Source organism: Anopheles coluzzii, chromosome 3, assembly GCF_943734685.1.
Source record: "Anopheles coluzzii chromosome 3, AcolN3, whole genome shotgun sequence".
NCBI lineage: Eukaryota > Metazoa > Arthropoda > Insecta > Diptera > Culicidae > Anopheles > Anopheles coluzzii.
In genome coordinates, this window is record NC_064671.1 from 82836641 (window position 1) to 82863480 (window position 26840).

General features: G+C 44.4%; 1 protein-coding gene across 8 annotated transcripts; it reads right to left on the reverse strand.

Annotated features, from left to right (window-relative positions):
- LOC120955083 (long-chain-fatty-acid--CoA ligase 6) lies at positions 1-26426 on the reverse strand. Of its 8 annotated transcripts, none has more exons than XM_040375590.2 (9): positions 26292-26426; positions 20042-20742; positions 14296-14450; positions 3070-3243; positions 2687-2973; positions 1718-2614; positions 1423-1651; positions 585-758; positions 1-509 (listed from the first exon to the last, which is right to left on the reverse strand). In XM_040375590.2, exons 2-9 carry the CDS (start codon positions 20118-20120, stop codon positions 372-374), a joined length of 2133 nt encoding a protein of 710 aa, XP_040231524.1. In that variant the 5' UTR covers positions 20121-20742; positions 26292-26426; the 3' UTR covers positions 1-371. The 8 variants fall into 8 exon arrangements, with proteins under 8 accessions (XP_040231524.1, XP_040231523.1, XP_040231526.1 ...); XM_040375589.2 differs by having other exon boundaries at positions 26251-26426; XM_040375592.2 differs by lacking the exon at positions 26292-26426 and adding an exon at positions 25815-25949.
- Positions 26427-26840: the final 414 nt, after the last annotated feature.

A 26840-nucleotide genomic window follows, 5' to 3' on the forward strand; every position in this document is an offset into this window, starting at 1 on the left:
AACAAAAGTCGAAATGTGTATATCATAGTTCCGGGCTTGGGGTTTTCGTATTTATATTCTTTACTCAAGTTACTAGAATAATTAAACGTTCCCTACACTTTTGCTTTCTTCACCTTAGTTCGCCTCCACTCCGGACGGGCGTCAGGAGTAGACGTTCATAAAAAAGTATAACACGCACACATTCAATACTAGCAGCAGCAGCAGCACCCACCGCCAGACCCTGGTGTGCTGGACTGGGCGAAAGGAAAAGGAACAGGATGATACACCGCACTGCTGTGGTAGCGAACACCGGGATCCGGGATTGCACTGCTGTTCCCCCAATTCCTTCCGTTTGCTTCGATTTTTTGTTTTTACCGCAGCTCAGTCCCTGCTCAGTCAAGGTGTTTGTACATGTCATCCAGCTGGGGCGCAAAGTAACTTCGGATCTGGGGCCGCCGGGATTTGTAGGTAGGCGTTAGCAGACCGTTCTGTACGGAGAATGGATCCGGATGCAGGTAGATGTCTTTGACCTAGAATGACAAAAAACGTTTGTAGATAAGAACCTTGGTTGTTGCACCACACAGAGCCTTAGAGACGACATGTACCTGTTCGAAAGACTTCAGTCCAAACTCTTTGCCCCACAGGATCATGTCGTTCAGGATGAGCTGCTTCACGTCTGGGTTGTTGCACAGTACGCTCAGCGTGCCGGGAATGTTGTTCTCCTGGGCCCAGCTCTTGATGACCTCCACGTCCGGGACCACGATTGCCACTATGCAGCTCTGGAATTAATGAAAAGCTCAATTAGAATCAGATTTGGATCAGCTGGAAACAAGCTGAATGTATACGACTTCTTAAGAGACACGTCTGTTGTGAATTCCATCCATTATCTTTTTGAGCTCTACGCTCTTTGGACAAATAGTGTAACATTAAACTTTATAACAACTCTAATTGTCTTATGTTTTACATGAGCTCTGAGCTAGTGATAGAAAGTAGGGAAAAAACCGATTTGACTCCAAAAAATTTGGGGATTTTGGAGAATTTTGGTAGCCGTAGCCGTCCGGCGTCGTCCAAAGTCAAAGCCATCTTAAGTCATCCAGAGTTGGAATCATTCAGAGTCGGAATTTGCAGTTGGAATTGCCCGGAATTAGAGCCCGGCCAGAATTGAAGTCGGAGATGCCCGGCGTTGAAACCAGAGTCGGAAGGAGTAGCAACTAATCGTTCCGTTTTCGTCGATGTCGGAATTGAATTAGTAATATCTGAAGTAGTTGCGCTCCAGAGAGCCTCTTACTACACCGAACGTTACCCGTGATCAGTAGTGGATGACCTGATCTATCAATTCTCGCGATTTTCAACAGAAATCCTTGCCCTCCAAAATAACCTTTTACCTCCAAAATACCTATAGTCGTCATACAATCATTTCTTTATCAGTTCTTCACACCATACCTTTAAGCTTTCGCCGTGCACGAACACCTGCTCCACGTACTGGCTGCGGATGTAGGCGTTCTCGATCTTCTCCGGCACGATGTATTCGCCCTGGCTCAGCTTGAAGATGTGCTTCTTGCGATCGATCACCTTGAGCGTACCGTTCGGTAGCCACTGCCCAATGTCGCCCGTATGATGCCAACCGTCCTTGTCGATCGTTTCTGCCGTACGCTGTGGATCTTTTAGGTACCTACAATAACAACAAAAAGGCACGTGTTAACACTGTCTCAACGGCCTTACGTTTTGTCCTCCTTACCCAATGAAAACGTTCGCTCCCTTGACGCAAATTTCGCCCTGCTGCTGTGACGCGTAGTACTCCATCTCGGGCACGTCCACCAGCTTGATACCATTGCAGGCGACCGGTGGCCCTACGTGCCCAGCCACAAAGTCACCCTGCACCGTCAGCGTAATCGGTGCGGTACATTCCGTCTGCCCGTAGCCCTCGCAGATCAGACAGCCAAGGGCGGCCCGCGAGAAAGACAGTACCGCCTCGGACAGCGGGGCCGAACCGACCACCATCAGGCGCAGTCGGCCGCCGAAACCTTCCTGAATTTTTCGGAACACCAGCTTGTCCCAGATGCTGTTCTTCCGCACAATGCCACGCTTGATCTCTGCCTCCTTCGAGCTGAGCGCCATGTTTAGCAGCAGCTTCTTGACGGACGATCGCTGCACCTCGGCAAACACTTTGTCGTACACGCGGTTCAGCAGCCGGGGGACGGCCGGCATCAGCGTGGGCTTCAGCGCTTTCAGGTCGTTCGTTAGCTCCTTGATGTCGCCCGAGAAGAAACCGACCGCACCGCCCATATAGTAGACGCCGTTCTCACAGCAGCGCTCGAGCATGTGCGCCAGGGGCAGGAACGAAACCATAATGTCGCCAACGCGTGGCCGATGCGGCCCGAGCTGCAGCAGTACGCCCGCCACACCGGCCAGGACGTTGGCGTGCGTCAGCATTACGCCCTTCGGGTTGCCGGTCGTGCCGGACGTGTAGCAAACCGTGCACAGATCGTCCGGTTTCGGCTCTAGCTCCGGGTTGTCACTGATGGCGCCCAGCTTTTCCACCTCATCGAACGTGTGCACATCGATGCCGACGTTCTTCGCCCGCTGCAGCGTAGCCGGCCGGACCTCCTTAATTGCGACGATCTTGCGGAGCGATCTGCAAGAAGAGTTGATTGACAAAATTGAGTACATTGACCAGATCTGCAGCCTAACGCCGTGCGATACTTACCTCGGTGCCTTGTCTAGCAGCAGGTTCACCTTCTTATCGTCCTCCACGACGACGACCTGCATCTCCGTCTGGTCGACGATAAAAGCGCACGCATCGGGCCCGAGCGTATCGTACAGCGGTACGACGACGAGCGAGTAGCAGTAGCAGCCCTGCTCGAACAGTACCCACTCCGGACGGTTCTGTGAGTAGATGCCGATGAAGGTGCTCGGCCCTGGCCGCAACCCTAGCGAGATCAGTCCGGAACCGAAGTTCTTTGCGCGCAGCAGCGTCTCATTGAAGTTCATCCACTGGTTGAAGGAAAGGGAGGGACAACAACAAAACGGTCAGCGTCGTCAGGGTCATGTCACGTCAGTTTTCAAGATTTGGGGAACGGTCAGGCCTACCTGATATGGTGACTGTAGGTTCTCTCGCCATCCCAAGCAGGGTCCGTTGTTTGACGTGTAGGCACCCTTGCGAAATGATTGATACAGCGTTCGGATGTCCTCCTCGAGACAGCTGACAAATTTGCCATCCTTTGCCTCCTTGTAGAACTTTGACACGTGTACCTGTTCCGGGCCCTGCAGCGAAAGCGGAGGAAACAGAAATATTGCAAGAGTTAAACAATTTGTTGCACAGAAGATACGGCCGAGATACGCGCTCTTGTCAATGATCCAAAAGTTGTACGTCGTTTAGCTCATCAGATCATTAATTTACCGCTTCTCCCGACACCCAGTTTCGAAGATCGAACTCATATTTATAGCGTCAACCTACGGGTCGTTTTGGCTGTGTTAAACCATTCTTTCAACAGGCAATTTAGTATGATTTGTTTGCTACCACAAACACAAGAAGCAGCTCGTGCAGCATTCTAGTGAAATTACATCATCTCCCGTTTGCTCCAAGAGGGAGTTAGCCCTTTTCCCAGCGCCATAATTCACCGTGCAGCTATAATCTTTAACCGTGCCCATGTGCACATCTGTACAGCCGAGCGAAACTGATCCTCCTCTTTTGAGTGGATGATCTTACTGCCCCACGATCTCTCTCTGTTGGCACCAGTGTCCAAAAACTAAATACACACATGGCGGCGCACTTTTGCTGACCGTGAGGCCTATTTACGGGGCGGTTTGTTATTTATTGGTGGACAACAGCATGGTGCGCGGGCGCGCACACACTTGAGGGATGCCATAAATTTTCCACTTAACCGTTGCAGTTCGGTTTTTACTGACCAAGAAGAAAGGCGCGTAGGAGCTCACACAAATACGATCTCGTTTGTTTTTATAGGGACACAATCCTTTTTCCTGCGCTGGCGGTAAATTTCCATGCGCTGGAGACACGTTAAGACACTACAGAATAAGGGTTTGCAAAATAATAAAACCATCATGCTTGCAGTGGTCGTCTTAAAGGTATTAAAGATTTAACGATCGTCACAATACGCGATCTCTTGTGCCGTTTTAATAGGCGTCAGAAGCTTTGGAAACCCTGTTTCCATTGTCCTCGCTGCGCGGATGAATTATTGTGTTGATCGTCAACCAGACAACGATGATTCGATGTCGTGGCATTAGCAAATATGTTTTTACAACCCCGGTGTGACAAATTGAATGTTTTTACTGCGAGAGCGGGAACTCGCTGGGACGTCATCTGTTATGCAACTCGCCGTTGCTCGTTGCTTCTCTTCCTTCGAACGCGATTCCTGATGCTATTTTCGTGGATGGGTATTTAATCGAAAGTCAACCATCATCCGAAATTAGTAGTTAGTGTGTTTGTGTGTGTCTTACGAATCTTTTTCCGGTGCCCGTTCCCACATTCGTTTGCCAGGTGGTTCGTTTGCTGCTGGTGTCGCATACGGTGGCAAATCGTTCCAAAACATTCCGTAGTAATAGTAATGGCCAGGGTTTACGAGGTCGATGCTAGCATCATCACGCGACCTAAAAATAACACTAAACTAGTCCATTTTTCATAACCTTTTCCCACCATCCCATCCATCCATTCGTGCATTTCCCGCGTGAAGCGTGTCCCTGTCACGGTTATTAGCTATTGCCTTTACGCTTTGGGCCACACATCAAAATCGAGGCATGGAAACTGTCAGACAGAGGACGATGGGACAGGGGAAAAACATGGGCGTTAGGGAAGCAGGCACCTCCACGTGGAAACTCGTGCTTCCGGGGAGAGTGTACGGCATTTCACGGTCGCTACGGCGCTACTGTCGGTGGTCGGGCGGGTGCCAAAAAACAGGGAGCGACTGAGCAAAAGAATCTTGCCCTGTTCGTGCGCCACCGCTTCAAAGTTCAAGTTCAGACAACGATGTGCGCGTGGGGTGCGGGTGGTTCGTGTAACAAGCACACTGTTCAGTGCTTATTTTATACACACACACACACTCTTCCCTCTCATCATACACGATCAATGCACCGCTCGATTGCGATCATCGAACCCCGCGATCCGCGAGATGATGCAGCTTTCGGGTGGTGATGCAGCCACATACACACTCACACCCAAATACCACACAAATGCCGAAGGTTGTCTGGTGGTGATTTATTTATTGCAGTGCACGACGTGTGTGTGCGCTCCCTTGCTCGACAGGTGCCTTGAGTAGTCAGTCAAAAATTAGTTCGAAAAACACAAACAAAAAACAATACTGCTGCAAACTACTGACACCTCCGGGACCTCCGACCACGAAGATACTGCATTCTAGCTGTGAAAAGAAAGCGCACGGAGCTTGATTTGGTTGGCATTCGAACGGGTGGAAAGAATAATAGTGGGGAGGCCAAAGCAAACATTTGCCGATGTTGATGGAGACGTCAATGTTGTTGTTTGGAAGTATGGAGAAAATAGGCAAATAGCAGCTCGGTTGATCATAGCAAGAGACGTGAGCACCCTGGCTTGATTCATTATTGCACACAAATATTAGGGATGCGTTTTGGTTGCCATAAAAGCATCCTCAAAGTTATGGACTATTGAAGAATGATATATTTGACAGCTCTTAAGGCCAGGATTCTGCCGAAAGTAGCTTCATGGTGATGGATTTCATAGATAATTTCTGCTATTTCTCAGAATTGAGACGATCTATTTGTGCTCTAATTATAAGTTTTTGACTACATTTTATAGCAGGATCTTATAAAAACTGATATATTTCTATAATATTTCAAAACTGAACTAAACAGGGTGATCCATAAAAATGATCGTAACCTCAACACATTGCCAACCCTACAAATTTGCGTATTCTATCATCATTTGCAGTACATCAACAACCCAATTCTGTAAAGTGAAAATGTCCTGTCATGTTATACCGCAACAGCAGCTCAAAGTGTCCAAAATCAAAACAATGAAACTCAGTACAAACATGTCAAATGGAGTAAGGATGTCCACTAGTATGGACATTATAAGTTCACTTACTCTAAACTTACTGTTCTATCATGAATAAACGTATAAATTTGAAAGAAACAATTTTGGCATATTATTCATCATTTAAAACGTTACATTGCATACATTATTTACTTTATCTGCTGCAAACAATTTGAATAGTAACAATCTATAACATCAAACAAGAGGACGCCAGATAGCACAAGTTCTTGAAATGTATTTTTCCTTATGGACATACTAAAAATAAGATTCGTTTGAGAATCGTTGAAAATATCTTTTCGAACGATCTTCAATCAAAGAATATCAAAATTCATAGCAAAGGATCAATAATACGATACAGTCAGATATATCAGATCTCTATTATTTTCCTCAGGGAAGATTTTGAAAGTAATTTGAGTTAGCCCAATAACAATATTCGTGATCGAAATCAATGACAAGAATGTTTGTCACTAGCCATAACACTAAACATGGTGCGCAACAGTGTACAGAACAGATTTTCATAAATGAAATGATCGTGTTTCTACCCGGTTTGCACATGAATCCGGTCAACTCTACCCCGCCAAGTGTTTACGTACAGCTAAAATATAAGCTAATGACAGTTATTTGACATAAATATAGCGTCAAAACTGCTTACCCAAAATCATTCGCCCATTCAAACCACTCTGTGTAATTCGAACCCACCGAACGTCACCTTCGGTTCGTAGCTTGGTCACGAGTTGCGCCAAAACATAAATTGACAAATTCTAGATCTTGGCCTCGCACAAAACACAAAAAATGCGTCTACGTGATCCTGGTCATTCGTGCGCAACGCTGTTCGTTATCGATAATAGCGTCATCATCTTCGTGCGCTCGAGGTTCGGGCTCGGTGTGTCGTGTAATTATGTAAAATTAGTGTTAACAGAAACACACGCCTATTATTCGCTCTGTGTCTGTGTGTGTGTTGAGTTGGAAACGGGGGAAAAAACGCAAATCGCGAGCCGCTACGATAAATTACCTTCGCAACAAAATTAGTGTACGGTGCGCGATAATTTACTGTCAAGGTCCTCGTTTGCTATTGCTGCTGTTTTCCACGAACAAGTGCTTGTTCACGATCGTTCTAGAGCAAAACCGGGGGGTCCCGAATGTGTCACACAGCACAACACAAGCGCACAAAGCCGTGATTGACAAGGAAGAATTCACCCACTGCCGAACCATTTGTGGGAGCAAGCTAGACCTAAAGATCCTCGTGCCGTTGTTACGCTACGCTCAGCTGTCACCGGGACGAGGATTAATGAGCCTCTCTCTCCCTCGTTGCCCGGGGAGTGGGTCCACCGGCAGCATGTGACTGCTACTGCCACTCGACCAAAGCGTTCCTCGTGACCAGAAATTCGAACGGGCCGATGCCGATGCATGATTTAAGCGTCCAATCTTCTTATCTTGTGATCTTGTGGTCGTAGGACGAATCAATTCGTGGGGAGCACAGTATTAATCATCACCGAGTCGTGCAATCCCCGGGTCAATTGTTCCGTGCTTTATTTGCTCGGCTGCCCCACCCTCAGCCAGACGTTTATTTGTGCACAAACAACATCATCTGGCATCCGTACACCCTCTGGTCTGGTCACGCGCTCGAATACCTCCATACCTCCACCACGGGAGTGATCCTCAGTACAGTTGGGAAGATGGGATTCCCAACCATTGCCACCTGTTCCGTTCTGCAGATGGATCAACCATGCCCAAGGGGGTGTGTGTCTCTGCGAGAAGTGTGCCGTACTATTAATTAAAATGCCACACAAATGCCGACACACAACACAACACTGTACCCGCGGTTTGTTTTACTTCTGGTTTGTTTTGATAGTGCCACCATGCATGCATGTGCGAGGAAAATCTCCAGGGGAGAATAAGGCGCTTGCACCATGGTACAGCTGTGAGAGCAGAAGTTGCGAAAATTGTTGCTACCAAATGTTTTTTTTCTTTTTTTTTTATTATTAACAGTCGAAATCAAGCAATGTAGCTAGGGAGGATGCGCCCGTAGATATGATGTGTGCGAATATAATTGCACTTTGACGGGGCTTGTTAATCAAGCGACTCGCGGATACGAATTTTTTTGTGGATGCAGTCCGCGACAAAAAATGATATTTTTATCGTTTTGTTTGCATTGAAATACATCATTCAAATGGTGGCTGCGCAGGAAGATAATTAAAGCCACGCGTTTTGTGATACAAAGTGTATTGAAACCAACACCATTTAAAGTGAAGCTCCACTGGCACTAAAGTCAGGGCTTTAATTGTGTTGTAATGTTTAAAAATATATAGAAAGAAACCTACATGAGGTACTCAACGGGACAAACTTGTTGATCAAATATCTTACGTAAAGCTTACGAAAAGCAAGTTTAAATAAATCGTTTAATCTATCAATTCAAAGTATATATACTTATTTTTATGTTAACTTAAACATTTCTCATTCTAATTTGTGTTTTAAATTAAATAAATTTAAAATTAATTTTGAATATATAATTCGTTAACGTGAGGCTGCCTCGCTAAAATAATCATTATTTGCGAATTATCGGATATTAAGTATCACGTACAGCGAATTGCTCTACATTGTATTGGAATAAACAACAAATAATTTGCAATTTATTATGAAGATTTTATGTGGCAATTAAAGCATTCATTTAATCGAATTTAATAAAACAAGCCAGTATTTATGCTTTTCAATGTGTGGTTGATTCCTAACCATATTGTGCTAATGTTGAAAGATGAAAGAACATTGAAATCCACTTATTTTGGTTTAATTTCACTCACTTCATCACTGGGCCTGATAACAAAGGCTTCAATTTCCACATCGTTTATTTAAAGCGTGAAGTGTACATATGGAAGAATAGATCAACCAAGCAACATTTCAACCTAATATCCATTTCGGAAGTGTAAACGAGGAATACCCGGCCCTCGTTTATTTGACTGCACGGGGGAAAAACATGATCTGTTAATGACTCTCCCGCAAAACAACCGCACGGGTGCCAATACTTCTCTATTACATTCTGCCGCACTCTGGGTAATACGATACCGCACAGTGCCATGAAGGACGATGCATATCTTCCTCACAAAATGACCAGTCGCTGCGTGTGTGCTCTTTCCGAACTAGCGTAAATAGTAGCCTTCGCATTGTTGACATTTACTCAAATTCCGGTACAAATTTCTAAACACTCCTGCTGGTTTTTTTTTTTTTTTTTGAAGAGCAATGCTCAAACAAACAAAACATTTGAAAACATCATTAACAGCAGCACCAACACAACGTGTAATTGTAGCATTCATCACTGAACAACACACATGAAAAAACATCAACCTTGGCGCACCGATGTACCGAATCCGAAAAGTTTAATTATCCGCAACGCTGTGCGCCCGGCTGTTCCGGTCGCAAATGTGCATCACATGACAATATCGCTTTTCCTACCCGTGGTTTTTGCTCCGCCACCCTCCCACAGCGGCTCGCAACAGTTTGACGGGTGAGTGAGTTTTCCTTAATAAATTTTCCACGCACCAGCAGAACCTGTACCGGATAGGTTGCTTCCCACGCGATGCACAGCTAGCATGTTCTTCGTGTGGGTTCGATTATTTTGCGCGTAAAATGTTGGCTTTCTTGTTGGCCGCTGGTGCATTTTGCTCTCTTCGCTTGAGGTTAGACAGCTAGCAGCTAAGCTGGTGCTGACAGTGTTTCCGTTTTCCGCTGGACGAATGTGCGTCAGCGGTATTAAATAAAAGACTTTTCGATGCTTGTAAACCATATGGCAAGCTGCACAACAGGGGGAGCAGTGTGTATTAAAAATAAGTTCCACTTGAGCCGGAGGATTGTCATTTTCCGATCCATCTGCGGATACGTTGAGTCGACCATTTGTGTAAAATAAGCAACAAGTATGCGTTCAATGTAAGGTATTTGTTTCGTAAAAGTGAAATCGTATGATCTTATCTTACTTAAACGTAAGAAAACGTGTTCATGTGTGATAATGAATAGTGATTGAACGGAAATTCTATCAATTTGAGTTGATTAATTAGAACCGAAACGGAATAAACTGATTTTAGTAGGCACGCTGCCATATTTTATACCTTTAAAAGAAGGTAATATTTGATATTTTACATCTAAAGCGATTCAACCAAGAAGTGTTGTGCTACGATTTGTAAAAATTATCAAAATATGTCGCTCTTTTAAACTTTTTCTTCTGAGGAGTTCTTATTTTTCAATCTATTGCAATGGATTCGTTATTTTGATCATTTTCCACTCTACTACTATCATTAGTTTGTATCATCTACTCTAGACGATTTATGGAAAATAAACTTCAGGGATATGTTTATTGTTACAAACCAAATTGTTTTATTGAAAAATCTCCAATGATGCTTTGTCAAAATACACCGGATGGACCGAGACGTATTTACGAACCTTGAGAGTACCATAACAACGATTAGTACACACTTTTTATGCCATAATTAGGACATGCCATAATTTAGAAGTCGTTTCTATCATCAAGATGCTTCATGTAAACTTTCTTACGCCTTTATAAACGTTAAATTGATTGGTCGTGTAGAATATTTAATTAATGTGGAATATATGGGTCCTAAGTATGATTGGAATTGATTCGTTATGTAGGCAACAAATAATTTCATCTCATTGGAAAGTGTGAGAACACCTTAGTACACCCAACGAAGAGTTTAAAATCGTTTCCAAAGTAGTGAAGCTATTTCTATTCTTTTTTAACATTTATGCCAATCCAAGTATATAATGTGTACCAAATTTTCGCGGAAACTATGTCCAAATTCACACCAGCACACAGGCATCACACCCTTCCAAACTTGTCATTATTGAGATGACCGACATTACCTTCAAGATGTCACTCTGAAAGCCGGGATTTATCGGTGGCCGGATCGGTTCCTGCGAACCACAGCATGACATGTTGTGGCCGTGCCGTTTGTCTGCCACTCACTCCTTTACACACTCCTACACAACACTGCGACCGTTTCTCACTGCACCGACAAAGACCACCCGCCCGGCTGCACTCACTATTTTTTGAAGGAAAAACAAAACTGATGCGAAAATTACACCTCCAATTCAGCACAGTACCGCTTCTTCACACGGGGTCGCGCTTTGTTGGTTCAGCCTTTTGTATCCTTGAGCTAATATTTTCAACCCGACCGAACGTACATCATCGCACCGTACTGCTAGGGGAGGGTGAGACCAAAACCCACCGCAGTAAACGGTCAGGGGTGGATCATAATAATTTTAAGCCGCACTTCCCTGCACTTCTCCCCTTCTATCACCTTCACCTTGGGCAGCAGCTGGGTTGGATGAACACACTCAACTAGTGGGATTTTGATCGCACAATCGCCGCGCACAAGACTTGATCGCGTTGTGTGTGTGTGAGTGTATATAACTTCCACTGGCCAACCCGATCCCGCCTAACTGTGGGTTAGCTATGATTTTTTAAGCTGCTATTTTAAACCGCTAGGCACCGCACCAATCCAACACACAATTTAGCGAAAATGTCACAAAAACTAGCGATAGCCGAACGGAACGGCACCACCACCCTTTAATGGCATCACATACGGTGCATTAAGGCGGCAACACTTGATTGTAACAGCTTTTGAAACAGCTGGTTTTTTTTAATTCCAATTTAAATGATTCTTCTAGGTAGAAGGAGCACGCTTTACAGTAAACAAAAACCACTATTCACAAACAATACGATCATTCGCATATAAATGATCATGAACCACTTGGAGGGAAACCGTTTTTTTTTCTCTCTCTCTCTCTCTCTCTCTCTCTTTAAGATAGCCCCCTTATTTTGGCTTGTTTTACTTTAGTTGCAAAGGTGCACAGCACAGAAAGAGAGAACGAGAGAGGTTAGATTTATATTTATTTTTATCCTATTGTTACACTCGACCAAACGACCAAAACGTACGCCCAATGTTAAGGACACGGGGTAGCGCGATCGACGCACACGCAAAAAATACACACACACAAAAACTCAAGACACACCGCGACGTCCACCGGCGACAACGTCTTCTAGTTCACTGACCAAAACGGTCCCCATAGCAAGCGAGCCAACGGTGCAAGGCACCGTAAGCGTCTTTGCTCCTGCGCACAAAACACGCGCGCGCACACACACACACACACACACACACACGATCATCCGGACCGGCATTTTCTCGGTCATCATGATCGGTGATGATCATCATCAAGACACAAACGAGGATTTTCCTCCCCAAGCTGTTGTGCTTTTTTCATTTTTTTGCTTTAGTCGGGATGAATTAGCACAGAAGACACTTGAAGCAGCGGGACCGAGTCTGGTCTTTGGAATGTGCTCTTTAAGTGCACGTCATTACTTCTATGATCTATGAGTAGTAGGAGCATGACGAGGGCTGTGCTGAACCAAAGTGCCAGGGAAGGGTACATAAAATGCGTACAGGAGTGAGAGAGAATTTTCAACAAAAGGAAAAAAAAAACATCAAGACGCTCTGTATGGGGAGATGATGCAATGCAGCATTAAGTTTGACGTTTCAAGTTTCGCAATTAATACGGACACGAGTGATTAGTATTGTGCAATAACGTACCAGCAGAAGGAGGCATAGAACGCTATTTTGTCATTAAAAATAGCAAAAATATTCTTATTGGTAATATTTTTGACATAAGAAAAACAAAAATCTTTGCTTCTAATCAGAACAAAAATCTAATCAGAGCAAAAATCTAATCCGAGCGCTTAAATAAGCTTGTCTACACGTTTATTTTTACCATGCATAACTGGTCTATTTTATTCTTTAAACCTTCAATGTAAACCATTTTAAGATCTTCTTACCTTTAGTTCGGAAATGGTTGCTAAATGTATTCTCTATCTATTTTCTGCGTCTGTTCATCGAAACGTCGAAGATCATGCCGCTTCTATTATTGCACTCTCACAAAAAACCAAAACTTCATGGTCACAGTGATACTTGAAAAGGCGTTTCTTCACCCATTCAAAAGTGTAATATCGATTAGCCCATCGCATCTGGCACGATTCACCTAACACCCCGAGAGGAACATGCCTGCAGAGGTATGAAACTTCGACGCTAAATAAATTACGAACAATCATTTGCCGCGCCGAAATCGAACAAAAATGGTTCGAAATGTTTGTAACGCGAATCGATATCTTTTTCGAAAGGAAAAGGAGTTTCCCTACCTCGATTGCTTTCTCTCTCTCTCTCTCTCTCTCTCTCTACCGTCTTTGCTCTAAACAAACATGAGCATAAAAATTTGCAACAACACCGATTCATTAGCGCCCGCACGTTTTATGAGTATTTATAAACGAATTAATAAGATCAACACATTATCGTGGTTTTTCTTTTTCCCCTCCCTATCCGCCTGTGCCATGACCTAACCAAGGGTGAGATAGAAAAATAGGAGCGAATTTCAACAGCGCACCAATCGTCGGCATCCAGATGCTACAGCTCTGCCCCATCGGTGTCTGGCGCGCCTTCGCATAAATATTTGATCGTTCCGCTTCCGTCCTTGGTCCAGTGGTCGATCGATTCCCGATCGATGACGCACCCGTCGTGAAAGAAACCCCCTCCGAGAGTTTGGCTTCTTTGGCACCAGGCGCGAACCCACTTGAAAATGTTCGACCATTGTTTAATCGCTCGAGCTCGATGAAAGAAGCAAACGAATGGCGGGAGCAAGGGCTTTCGATGCGTAGTGCCAGCCGGTTTTTTATCGGATTCCCGTTTCATTGAAGGCAGTAAACGTTAAAGAGGCTCATTAATTTAACAACCAATCGACCAGACGGGTGCTGCTCCCTCTTCTCGCACGCGGATGGTTGCTCGAGCATAACTCTTCTAAACATTTTCATGAGACTGCGCTGTTCAGTAAGCTGCCCCCCGCTTGGCGTGGTTGGCTGCTTTTGCCTGCGTGCGATCGTGTATGTCTGCACCTTTTTCTTCTGGCGCTATTCTTAGCTGATAGCAGATTTTTGCCGAAACAACAACGCAAATAACACCTCACTAAATACACCACGCACACACACACACACACACACGTACACACCAAGCTCAGAGAAGCATTGGGCGGGTGGGAATCTATTTATGAGACGATCCCATTTGGCTACCGGTGATGATGACACCCTGCCAGCGCGCTGCAAGTGACGCCGCCAGTCAGCGCACGGTGCGGCACTAGGCGTCTCCACCAAACGCTCGTCACGACGTCATCGGTGTACCGGTGTATCATGTGCTTGCGCGACGTATGACGGTATTGGGTGTGCAAAACACACGGTCGCGTATACTTACGGCTTCGATTGGACATTGGTTATCTAGAGGCACTAGCGGTTTCTCCGGCACGGGTCTGGTCGAGTAGTAGTAGGTGGCGGCGGCAACGGCAGTCGTTAACGCGACCGCACCGGCCGTACCGCCGACGTACTGCAGATTTTCCTCGATTTCGTCTACTGTTTGGATGATAAGTGGAAAAAAAAGAAGGTAAACGATGAATACATTAGTGTTGTAAATAAAAATTAATATTACGAATGGTAAATGCCGATTAATGGCAATAGGTCGACATAATGAAATGGTGCGCCTAAAAGTATGCAATTGTTTAACACGCAAAATAAATGTAGCGAAGGCACAAACCTAGCCGTTAGGATTGTACAGTGAAGTATTAATAACATTTTAAACTACTTCTTAACATTTTGTAGATAATTGAAATTTTCTAGTAAGTTTCTAATTGTGATTTTCCTCATTTCATTATATTTTTGCATCATTTTTGTTAAATATCTGGAAAAATTGAAGCCTATTTGTATGTTTGGACCAATATGAATTATCTTCAATTTTAATTATTTTTTGTGTCGTTTTGGAAGATTTATGACTGTGTTTAGGTCATTTATTAAATCATTAAACTATGTATTAAATTCTTTTCTTTTGCTCTAATACGAAATTCCTTGGACATGATCGAACTAGAAACAACTAAGTTAAGCTGTGTAGGAGCTAAAGCGGCAAAGATACAATTTGTTATACATGTTGTACATTACATTTATAAAAACTATATCTGTAGTTCAGCGCATGTTTCATTGCTCTCTGTTATCACTTGCTGAGCACTCGCGCTTTATGTAGCAAGGTAATAAATAACCTCGTGGTACCATTTGTTAACCACAACAAGAAACAGTCGTATCGGGTCCGACACATTTGATAAGTGCCAGCAACACACCTCACTCGGGAATTACATAAACTGCTCGTATCAACACAAATTGTTGGCCCAACACGAGATGGGAGCCCTCTCAGTTTCTTCCCTTATCGCACCAAACGGTATTATTATTAAGCCATCCAAAGGTGAACCCAACAGTGGTGGGACTTTTTTTTCGCCTCTTATCAAACACCTTCACATACCCGAGTGCGTTATCGGTGTGTCGCATACACAAAAAAAAAAGCCTGACCAGTACAACCATCATCATGATATTTCATTTTTGAGCTTCTTCGAAGCGAGCGGATTGATGACTCGCCGAAAAAAAATCACACCTAATTCGCACGTGTGCGACCACTCAACAATCGCAACGCTTTTAGATTGTGCGACATGATTCGATCGATTTCCAATCATCACTCGGACAAGAAATCAATGCGATCGTGCGGAGTTGTTGGTGATTTCCCGTAGCGATTAGTGACCCTTCCCGTGCGACCCTGAGCCAAGCTGCCAATAAAGCATTGGACGCGTCAACAGCAACGAGCCACTAACCATAACCGGTGACTAGAAAGGCCGGTTTTGCGAAGTATAAAACTACACGTGACTTTACTACGACGTCCGGCGTGCTAAGCGTGCCCTACCACTCACTCTAAGGTGCGGTACAGTAAGTGGACCACACCGTCTGCTGAGAGTTACCGCATGTGTGTTGTATATTTTTTGCTAAGAAAATAAAATATTTACATAAAACTCCACAACAACACACACACATGCGCCGTCGTAGATGCCTATAAACACCTAACAGTGTACAGCACGATCTGAGAGACTTTCTCTGGGCACATGCTGCTCTCAGGCTGTACTGTGCGCAAACAATTACAAACACCGCCGCATACAACGTATAATTAAAATTAAAAACACCACAATCGGCAGATGATACTGAGCAGACGCAGCGAGATCTTTACCGCATGTTTTGATGAACTTCAACATTGTGTTGCTGCTGCTCGTGTTAGCTACCCCGTTTCCTGGTTTTGCTGTTGATCCTCTCTTGCACTTTAATATTCTCTCTCTCCCTCTCTTGTGTTACACACAACACTGCGTGTTTACTTTCACTTCACACTTGGGCCTCTTTTGGAGCAATTTACAACAGCCTGAGAAACTGACTGCTCTCGGCAAATTGAACCACCCTAATAAAGAGAGTCTGAGAGACCCAGACCGGTGAGGGTGAGTTAAGTTGGCGATCGTGATCTCGAAGTGGTCTGCAAAAAAACCGCCGCCACCGGGAGGAGTTGGGAAATGATCACAGCTGCCACCGAATGGTACGTTCAGAAAGAGGTTAGGTTGGAAATGTAGCACACACAGAGAGAGAGAAAAATCACCTAAAAAGCTACACTTAACACTACACACTAACACAGACACGAAAAAAATCGCACACAGTAACGGTACGATAGTTCACCAGCACACGGACGGGGTTTGGGCAGCAAAAACAGCACCAGCAGCTGAGTACTGACTGTTGCGTACTGCCACCGCGAGTCTGGCATTTACGTCTGGCGAGTCGTGCCTGCGTCTGTTACTCTGAACTCTTGGGTATCCGGACGAGGGGGGGGGGGGGGGTGAAAACTGTCAGCGGTCTTCAGCACACTCGCTCTAGCACAGCGCTCCCCCATCCCGCCTTTAGTGTGCGAGCGCCTACGTGTGTGAGAAGATAACGCGGGTAATTTTTATGATTACAGCAGTAGCAGAAACAAAAACTTCAAACCCCTTTCCGCTGTCTGCAACACCACACTTTTAATTACTATGACCCCGGGGCCTCCGGGCAGACTGGAACAGGTAGGTTCCCGCAATCGCCCCTGTAAATGCCGCCTGTGGGTGGGATCGATTAGTGACACGAGGTGGATGGGTTACGCATGGTTTCCCGAACGCGTCGCCGGTGTCTCTCGCCATAAACATACTGCCTGCTACTGCTCCTCGCTTGCACGGTCGCACAAGAACCTTCCGACTGCGCAGACGCCGTGTTGGTCTTCGGGCGATCGCCCGACAAATTTGCGACAAGATCGCGCTCAAGGAAATGGTTATAATAATGCACGAGGTGAACGATCGAGGGACTGGTCTCCGTCGGTCCCCGGCCACCGCGTGTTTACAAGCGTTTGCTGTGCGTGTTCGTATCGATAACGATTGGCGCATACCGACCCGGTGACACTTGAGGATGCAATCGAGACGGGGGGGAGGGTGCTTATCGACGAGCGAACTATTGACACAAGGAGAGGAGGACTTTCATCTTGGGAGCGATTGTGGGATCGTAGAAATGGTGGGGTTGTTATGGTAAACAAGCGAGAGAATTTATGATGTTGTGAGAATTGTGATTGACCCACATTGCAAACAACGTTCCAATCGATTCCAACCGGGATCGTCTTTGTCGTCGGTTATTGGAGTAAAAAATAGAGCCCGGATTCTACACACTATAGGCCACAGGTACAATGGGACACAAGAAAAGCAAAAGTATTTTTTTACGTTAGGGAAAAAATTCAACTTACTGTAAGATGTCATGTTTATTCTCAGTTTATTCTCAGAATACTTCTCAGAATCTGAATATTTCTCAGAATTCCTAAAAACACGATTTTCAACAATATTCAAGGTTTTGGCATTAGCTTAGATGTAGGCATAGAAATTGAATATCTTGAGTGAGATCCACATTAAAAAAAAAAAAACAATTCAAAACATTTTGTGACCAGCAATGCCGATGTTTCATATCTATATGATCATTAAGATATCAAAAGTCATGTTTAAAATGTGTTAAGCTTCAGAACCTTTAAAGTCTTTGTTGTTGAGTCACTTGTTTGGAATCATAGTAAATGTAACATTGCGGCATCTTTTGTACAAGAATTTTATTTTAATATGCAGATTTAGAAGCAAAACTGCATACTAGCATTAGGCAGTTAAATCGCAACCTGCTCAGAGCATTACATGATAGTTCATAAAGTAGAAAATATTGCACAAAGTGATGAAATGCAAAACAAATCCAATAGTTTGGTTCCTATGGATAACAGTAGATCTCACTATTCTTAAAATTCTTTAGTATTCTTTGTGAGCTTAGGCATCTTTCCAGTGGTACATTACGTAAACGGACAGTGATGATCAAAGTCAACATCTTGTGTACAAAATGCCAAAAAATGTTGGAATGGAATACCTCTTAAAAATATTTAATCAACAAAACTATCAGTATTTTCTGTGAATTCTGTAAAAAGGATCATTCCGGAAGAATGACTAGATCACCTACGAGAACTTACGAAGCTTGGCAGCATATAATGCCCTATAAGCACTGTACAGAATTCTACCTCTTATGGCATGGAGCAAAATTCTTTACATTTTGGTCCCCAAACACGTTCAAAGTACCTCATAAAAATAAAACTGCTCTTCCTTCCTCCAATCCGATTCCTCATCGCAATAGCGGCCGAATATCAATCGCCAATCACCAGCTCTATAAGCCCACCAATCATGTGTATTCTGGAAGCGTTCATTGTGCGGCCGAGCGACGCTCGCAGAACAATTAAAACCTATCTCGCCGTCCATTATTTTTACATTAGCTTCGCACCCGCACCAGATATCGTAAACGCATTTTAATGAACGCCGGTCACCGGGCGCTCCATCAAATCCTTGACCTTGCTGATAGCGCCGGTAGCAAAAGTAGCTACATTCATGGCACACGTGCATTGCAACCGAGCGGTACGAGTGGGCACCGTTAGGGTGTTTTGGGTGGGTTTATCAGATTTAAAACTAATTCCAAAATCAGTCCCATTGCAACCGGGGCCTGATTTTATAGCACCCGCCCCGAAAACCGCACAATGAATCCAAATCCAAAATGGAAACCACGCTTACGTAACACAAACCATCGCTAAAGAAGAACCAAACGGGAAAGCAGCCCGATAAACGTCATTCTCATGCGTCAGGGAAAGCAATTTCTTCCTCACCCTTTTTGTCGATAGATGGGTGGGGTGGCACAGACCACCTTTGAGCACACCCATTCCACCTTCGCTATTTAATCGTAACGTTTTTTTTTATTGCTTAATTAATCCTACATCCTTTGCTGACGGGTTTGGTAAGCTCTAGCTGTAGCGCGCACACAGCTCGCAGTATGTTGTCAAGCGTTTTGTTTTACAGTTGTCATAGCTCAAGTCGATATCCATTACGAGGGTGGTGGTGATATGACGACTTGGCTTACAGGAGGTATCGTAGATGCCGCGCAAAGCTTTTGATTTTATGTGTCTTCTTATTCTTTGGTGCGCGTGGCATATGTGACAGGCGTGTGGGAAAATGTCCATCTACCATAATACAAAGACGAGAAGCTTAGCCTGATAGTAGTTTAATTCATACTAAGCTCACTTCAATGTTCCTTTCGAAGTGTGATTAACGATTGTTTTGTTTTTGTTTGTATTATTTGTTTCATGTTTTTTAACATTTGAACATATTATTTATACATGTTTCTCTTGTTTCCTCTGTTTTCTGGCTATTTTTCGTGTAAGATGTTTTATAGCTTTTCTTGTTTTTTGCTTTACGTTTGGATACATTTTTTTGTTTGTTTTTTGTTGTTGTTGTAATTTTCTCAGTTTTCTCGTGTCGTTTTTTTTGTGACTTCTTTTTTGCTTTGTATTTTATCTTAATATTTTCATTGTATTACTTTACATTTAATGATTTTATAATTTGTACGTTTTTTCTTTAATTCATAACATACAAAATTTAGATAACTAAAAAACAAACATTTTAAGAAAAAGTCTTTAAATCGATAAAAACAATAATACAATGGAACATGATCAATAAAAACAAGAAAATGAAAAAAAACCTAACCATTAAACATATCAAGTGCAAAATACTTACAAAATCCCGTCGCGTTGGACATGATGGTAGTCTTTGCTGATTTCAACCACGCCAAAAAGCTACTCGGTACTAAGAACATTCACTTTCACCGTGCTCCTCCGTGCCCCAACACCCCAGACGAAGGGCAATCCGCACACGCTTTCGAACACGATCCGGCCCAAGCCCTTAATCGGCCCACCCTTAAAGATTCCCTTTTTGTCTTTCTGCTGCCGAGACCGAACCACCAGGACCGGTTTTGTGCTCCGGCACGGGAAGAGTTTGTTGTGAACTGCACACAAAGCGACACACAAAGAAGGGCTGGAGAATGCAACAATCAGCTGCTGCTGTTGCTGGTCGTACTGCTCTTGCGGGTGACACTTCCACTGGTGTACTAACGTGGGCCGCCCAACGGTTGCCTTGGTTTTGATTTCGCGCCACAAGTGCTGCACACTACGGTCGCTATCAAAGGGCTCAAGCTTTCGTGCAATTGCAAATATACACACATACACATACACTCACGCTCACAACCGTACTGCAAATGCAACTTTCCTCGGCAGCACTGTGGGTAGCATGTTTCTTTCACTAAGTTGGAGCAATCGGGTTGTAATCTTGCTCGTTCTCACACACTCTCACACTTCACTCGAAAGCTCACTCTCACTTGCTCAGTCTCTCTCTCTCTCTCTCGCTCTATATTTCTGTCTCGTGGCTACTTTACATGATTTCTGCAAAAAGAAAACAACCAAACTCGTTACACGTTACGTACGCTGCCGGGGCATTGGGAGGGATCACTGCGAAAAGCAAAACTGAGATAACAGCACACATTAGCCCACTTGGGCTTATCACACAGACCCTTTCTGCGTTTCTGCAAAGTAGTAGCGAGACGCAAACACGCGACAAACAAACACCACCCCCAGGCCTCCGGGCTGGGTGTTAACATGCGAGATCTCGACAGAACAACGGCCGATCGCGCACTGTTTGCGCTCATCCGCACAAAGGATCGGGGGAGACTGCGATCGCGAATCGCACGCGGAACGTTAATTGTCGCCGTCAGCCACAGTTCACCACTTTATCGCACGAGTCGCCAAGTCAGACGACGATCAACGTCTTTGTGTTGCGTTGTTGATGTTCGGTTTTGTCAAACGGAGACCGCTCCAGTCAAACGACGTCCCCGTCTGAAAGGCATGCGTCGCGCGATCGCGACCATGTTCGTAGACCAACACGTAGCGAATAAAGAATCTTAATCATGCCGGCCACGTACGTTACTGTGCAGGAGATTCCTCAATGTGACGAAATTACGCATCGTCATTACGCGACCGCACGCTGATGCGGTGCTGACAGTAGTTGCTATAAACGGGTTTGTCCGGATGCCATAAAAAGCGTGTTCTGCTGTCGCATATGCTGGATTTAGGTGCCTATAGGAGTGTCTTTCCAAAAAAAAACCGATTTGTCGGTCCAAAAGATACTAAACAACCATTTTTTACTGCTCAGCTTTTTAACCTTGCCTGTGACATCCCAAAAGACTCATTTTGAATGCAGAAAATTTCGCAAACGATATCAGAAACTGTGTTGAGATCCGCAAACAGTGACCACACTCCTTTATTTCCAGCAGGACCGTGGTGGTGCCGTGTGAACCGATACAACCGGTTTATTCATTATCAATGTATCGATCGGATGACCTTTCCCGTGCGGGTGGCCACGTGTGTGTGTGTGCGTGTGTGTATGTTAAAATCATGACGATAGTTCTGGCACAAAACACACATACGTCGCCCGCTTAATGATATGTGATTTCTGGTGATGGAGACACGAAGAGGGTTATTTTCTGTCTCTCTCTCCCACTGACACGCTATCACTACTTCGGCCAAGGTCTCCAGAAGAAGATCCAGTTTCTAGAAAGGATGGGCATATCGCACGTACATTGCCATAAATAAAACATTTTTTTGTATCATCCCCACCCGCTGGTGTTCTACAGCGGGTCGATCGGTCGTGCTGCAGCACCGTATGCTAAAAAGGATTCAACTGGTTCACAAAACATCCATTCCTGATAGACCCGGCCTGTTGCCATGGGTACCCGATATACAGTGAGTGCAAAAGTTATACGTATGGGCTTGTAGGGAGTTTGCACACAAAGACGAATTAGGAGCGTAATATGCGGAAAAAGTGGAAAATTAATAACAATCTCTTATGATTGTAGGTCGATCAGGTGTGGTTGTTGTTCAACATTTTGGTGTAAAACAGTAACAGCTATACGTTCTTACTTATAAAACTAACGAACTAACAGTTTCATGCTACAAAGCAAGTAAATTCATTTGTTTACATCGGTCGGCAATCTTTACCACCGACAGAGCCTAAGTCTACATTAATGTTCGTAGAGTTTCACGTGAAGAGCCAAATATTAAACCAAGAGCAAAAATGAGTAAAAATTTGATGAAACATGAACTGTTAAGTGTCGCTATCTCGATATGAAAGAGCAGTATGCGGCTCGCATGCCGCACATTGCCGATCGCTGATCTAGACTGATCTTTTCAGAATAGTTACAGGGTTTACCACGACTTATTGATTGGTCCCATATTTTGGGACTGACCATTTTAGATTGTTTGGTTGCTAAATTTTTTAATCCGTGTACCAATTTTTGTTGTTATTGTATTGATATGCAATCGGACAATACCAATAAATTATGGGAACGAACGAATCATCCATGAGATATGAATAAATCGTAAGACGAGCGTGAGAAAAATATATCCAATAAATCGTGTCAAAATCAATAACAAAATTAGTATCAAACGAAACCATGGAGAAAACTATGTAGTGACGAAGTTAAATAAACTTACTAGTTGAACTTTGATTGCTAGTCAAGTATTGAATTTGATACAGTTTTTTCATGCGATATTTTCTTAAAAGCATATTTTTCAAAACGGAACTTCCAATACAAAATCGTAACTTTTGCTTTAACTATCCATATACTATAAGAAAAACCAACTAAAATGCATTATAGTTGGAATGCAGTTCTATAGTCGATTGTACACATATCAGACCCATTAACGAGCACAATTTCATAGAAACGATACAAGTTGAGAGAAGGGTCGGAATGACTATAATGGACATAGACCATCGCAGAACATGTAATACAGGCCATTTTAACGTTCAAGTAGGGATCTAGCCCAGTTCTATGCTTCGAATTCAGTGTTCAACAACCAAACAATCAAGTTACCGCACTAAATTACTATACAGATGGATTATTTTTGCAGATTATTGTCAATGGACTTTTATAATTAATAAGTTAGATCAATTGAATCTGATTCAATAAAGACAGAGAGACTCAGAATACGGCGAATTAGAGAAAGACCTATAATATAAATAAAATGGGAACAACCGAGACATCTCAACGTTATTTCTCATTAATATCCACATACACTTATACATATTTTGCTTGTAAAAAGAGCCTAAAAACTGCTTACTATTTGACCTACAATCACACCTAATCGTTTATTTGACTGACCCATATCGCAAACGTCCGTAATCCATCGTTTCGTATCAAGTATATAGCTAGACGAACACTTTTGACCATCACTGTAGTTGCAATCTTGAAGGTAGTTTGAAGGATACATCTCGTGCAATCAAACGGTTCAAACCGCATGGAGTCGATTCCGTTTGCAGATCGTTATTTTTAAACTCAACACATTTTCACTTAGGCAGCTATCGGGCAAGGAATTTCGCCACTTTTCGCTACATTTTCTAAATAGTTTTCTCATTTGTTTTCCAATCAGAAAACATGCTTCAAATGCTTCCTTAGCGCATTGCCGCACATCATCCGTTTTTTGGTACTTCTCACATTAGCTCTCTCTCTCTCTCTCTCTCTCTCTCTCTCGCTCCCTGCTGTGGCCTTTTTCAATCCTGCTGCCACGCGGTTTTTAGAACAGAAGCACACACATACGCATCCAAACACACACACGCACACGCTCCTAGCGATAGGGGAGCTATATTCCGCGGATGACTTATTTATAAGTTGCCCACTTTTCTCCGCGCCGGGCATCATTTGGTGATAAAAAAAAATCACACACACACCGTCCGGCCGTGCGTGTACTGCTGCTGCTGCTTTCCGCGAAATACTACGCGCACCCACTGTGGCGCGTAGTTGAAACGTTTGCGTATTACTACTGCTCCAAACCATACCGAGAAACCCCAATTCAATTATGTAATTGTTGGCTGGCACACTGGTAGAGCAGAAACATTGTTGTGGTGCTGGGTCACTTTTCCGGGTTGTTTTTTGCTTCTTCTTGCCGTGTGCATAGGCGTAATTGAATTACAAACAACTCGTCTGCTGCCGCTAACGAGGACAACATTTTAAGGCGACATCACTTCTATACCCGCACACACACAGACACACTCACACACACATACACGCAAGAGTAGGGGGAAAAACTCCGGTGTGCCGTGCAATGACAGGATGGCCTGGCCCGGACGTTCCATGTGCGTTTTCCACCCAGACAGCTATCGTACGATACTTTTCGATCGATTTTTTAAACCGTACGTATGTAGAGAGAGAGTGCTGTCAGTCGATGTTCGATTGAAAGGCACCTGCAAACAGCACTGAACATTATCCTTTTTTTTCGATTCGATTTTCCATTTGCTCTGACCTCTGCTAGATGTGGAGCAGCGCCATGAATGGATAACGCTGGGAGGGGGGTAGAACGGTCTCCTTAGTATTTCACCCGTATCAGCCTAAAAGTATGCAATCACGCGATCGATACGATACACGCGAGTGGTGAGATGGCTTTTCGCTTACGCCTGCACCACGTTCACAGTCGACATATTCCTACCGGCAACACAAAAACACGATACAGGCTTCTGAAGTGCTTTTTCACAATTGTAGCAGCCACATTCACAACCTGCAAATTGTAACACAAAATTTTCCACACTTAGTTTTTTCCTCAACCCACAAAACACACAATCACTATAATACACACTTCCGCAAACGGCTGCGAGCTGACATGTTTCTCTCTCTCTCTCTCGTTTAGTCGATTTCACCACACATTTGAAAGAGAGCGGATCTATGCTGTCTCGCATACAGAATAGTTTCTCTCCAACACTCGCCCAGCATATGCTGCAAACAACGTGTACGGCGCCACGTTCAAATGTGTATGTGTTTGTCTGCGTGAGAGAGAGAGAGAGAGGCCAAACACGAGCAAAACGTCAACTGTCAAAAACCGCCGCATCTGCAAAATGGTCCTCTGTGTGTGTGCGCATATGTCAGCACTCACGTGTGCGTGCGGAGCAGCCGGTTGTGGGGAGGGCGGGTTGGATGTGTCACTGCTGCCGTTTAAAGCACTGGTCAGTTAGCATTGTATGTTCCAACACGTCTGATGTTTGTTTGCTAAAGATGACTACGCTTCTGGCATCAACTGGAACGAAGCAACGAAGCGATAAGGTACAACCCCGCACACGGAACGCGCAACAATGCGCAACGACTTCAAAACACGGGCCCGGACACTCCCGGCATATGCGGTACGAAGCAAAATGGGGCCAAACCGAACCGGAATGTTTTGCACCGGCTAGAACGGATTAATTGGCCAGACACGGTAGCTGGTAATTAGCGGTTCGATAATGATTTCTTCACGGTACGGCGAGAGAACTCCTCTGCCCCCCAACGTGGTTTGAGCATACCGAGCTGTCTGGTTTTTTTTAATATCGTTCACCTTTTTTATGCTCTAGAAGGCCACGGGAAAACGACAGCTGGGATGCAGATGGGTGCATGCCACACGGTTCACAGAGGGGGTTTTACCGCGCACTTACGCACCTCCGCTTAGGAGCTGGTACGGGAGCTAAACTAACGCATTTAAAACTCAGCACGATATCTTTCTGCCAGATTTTTCACTTCACACAGCAAACCAGCAAACGAGCTGAACTCTACAGTGCTTGAGCACACGGGCAACGGGCCGTGCGATCTGACATTTCTCTCTGGTTTCCTTCTCGGGTCGGTACAGCGCATGATTCAAGTTTGCGGCTCGTACGACCCAGCACAGGATACCCCACAACGGCACACTCCCGGAGAATCGAACGATAAAATAAACATAGAGCAATGTAGGAGCTGCTGAAACGCACACGCACACACACACACGCACACAGACCCGCTAGAACAACACACTAAAACCCGTTCGGCTGTGTATTTGATCGCCTGCATGACGTCAAATGCAATTTGCAAAATCACACCAACAAACAACCAAAAAACGTACGTAAACACACTGTGGCAGCACATTCTTTTCACTTTTATTACATCTTTCCTGACTGTCGGCGCTCTCGCTCTCTCGCCCTCTCTTTCCTTCGCCGAAATCTCAAACGCCCAACACACAGCGCCAAGACACCAGCAAGAAGTCCGTCCTGCCTGTCTGCCTGCCGTACGAAAACTGCAAAGAAGCACTACGCCTGCTACGATTTGTTACCTGAGGAGTGAGGTTTTCACCTTTTGGGCTGTGCGAGCAACGGCGCAACGCTTTTTTTCCCTTGCCCGCTCTCTCTCTCTCTCTCTCTCTCTCTCTCTCTTGCCCTCGTATTCCTTCTTTACTTCCGTTCCGTTGCCGGTCTTTTGAATAGTTTTTGCTCGCAATGGTGTGCGTGTGGACCCGTTCAGGAAACACACACACACACATACATACACACAGTCAGTACGGCACAAGTGGAAACGTCACGCGATTGATGCAAGGATGCGTGGTGCGCATGTGTGTTGGTGATAGCGCGAGCCAGGACGAGATATGGTGCGATTGATGACGTCACAGCGTTTTGATTGCACCGTTGATTTTCAAAAACCGTACCACGCGGTTTATTG

Excerpts from the sequence above, each read along its gene's own strand:
- LOC120955083 (XM_040375590.2), bottom strand. The coding sequence starts at position 20,120 with ATGTTCTTAGTACCGAGTAGCTTTTTGGCGTGGTTGAAATCAGCAAAG. Across the intron at positions 2,974-3,069 it reads ACCTACAGTCACCATATCAG|TGGATGAACTTCAATGAGAC; the intron begins GTAGGCCTGACC and ends TCCTTCAACCAG. Across the intron at positions 510-584 it reads GACTGAAGTCTTTCGAACAG|GTCAAAGACATCTACCTGCA; the intron begins GTACATGTCGTC and ends TTGTCATTCTAG.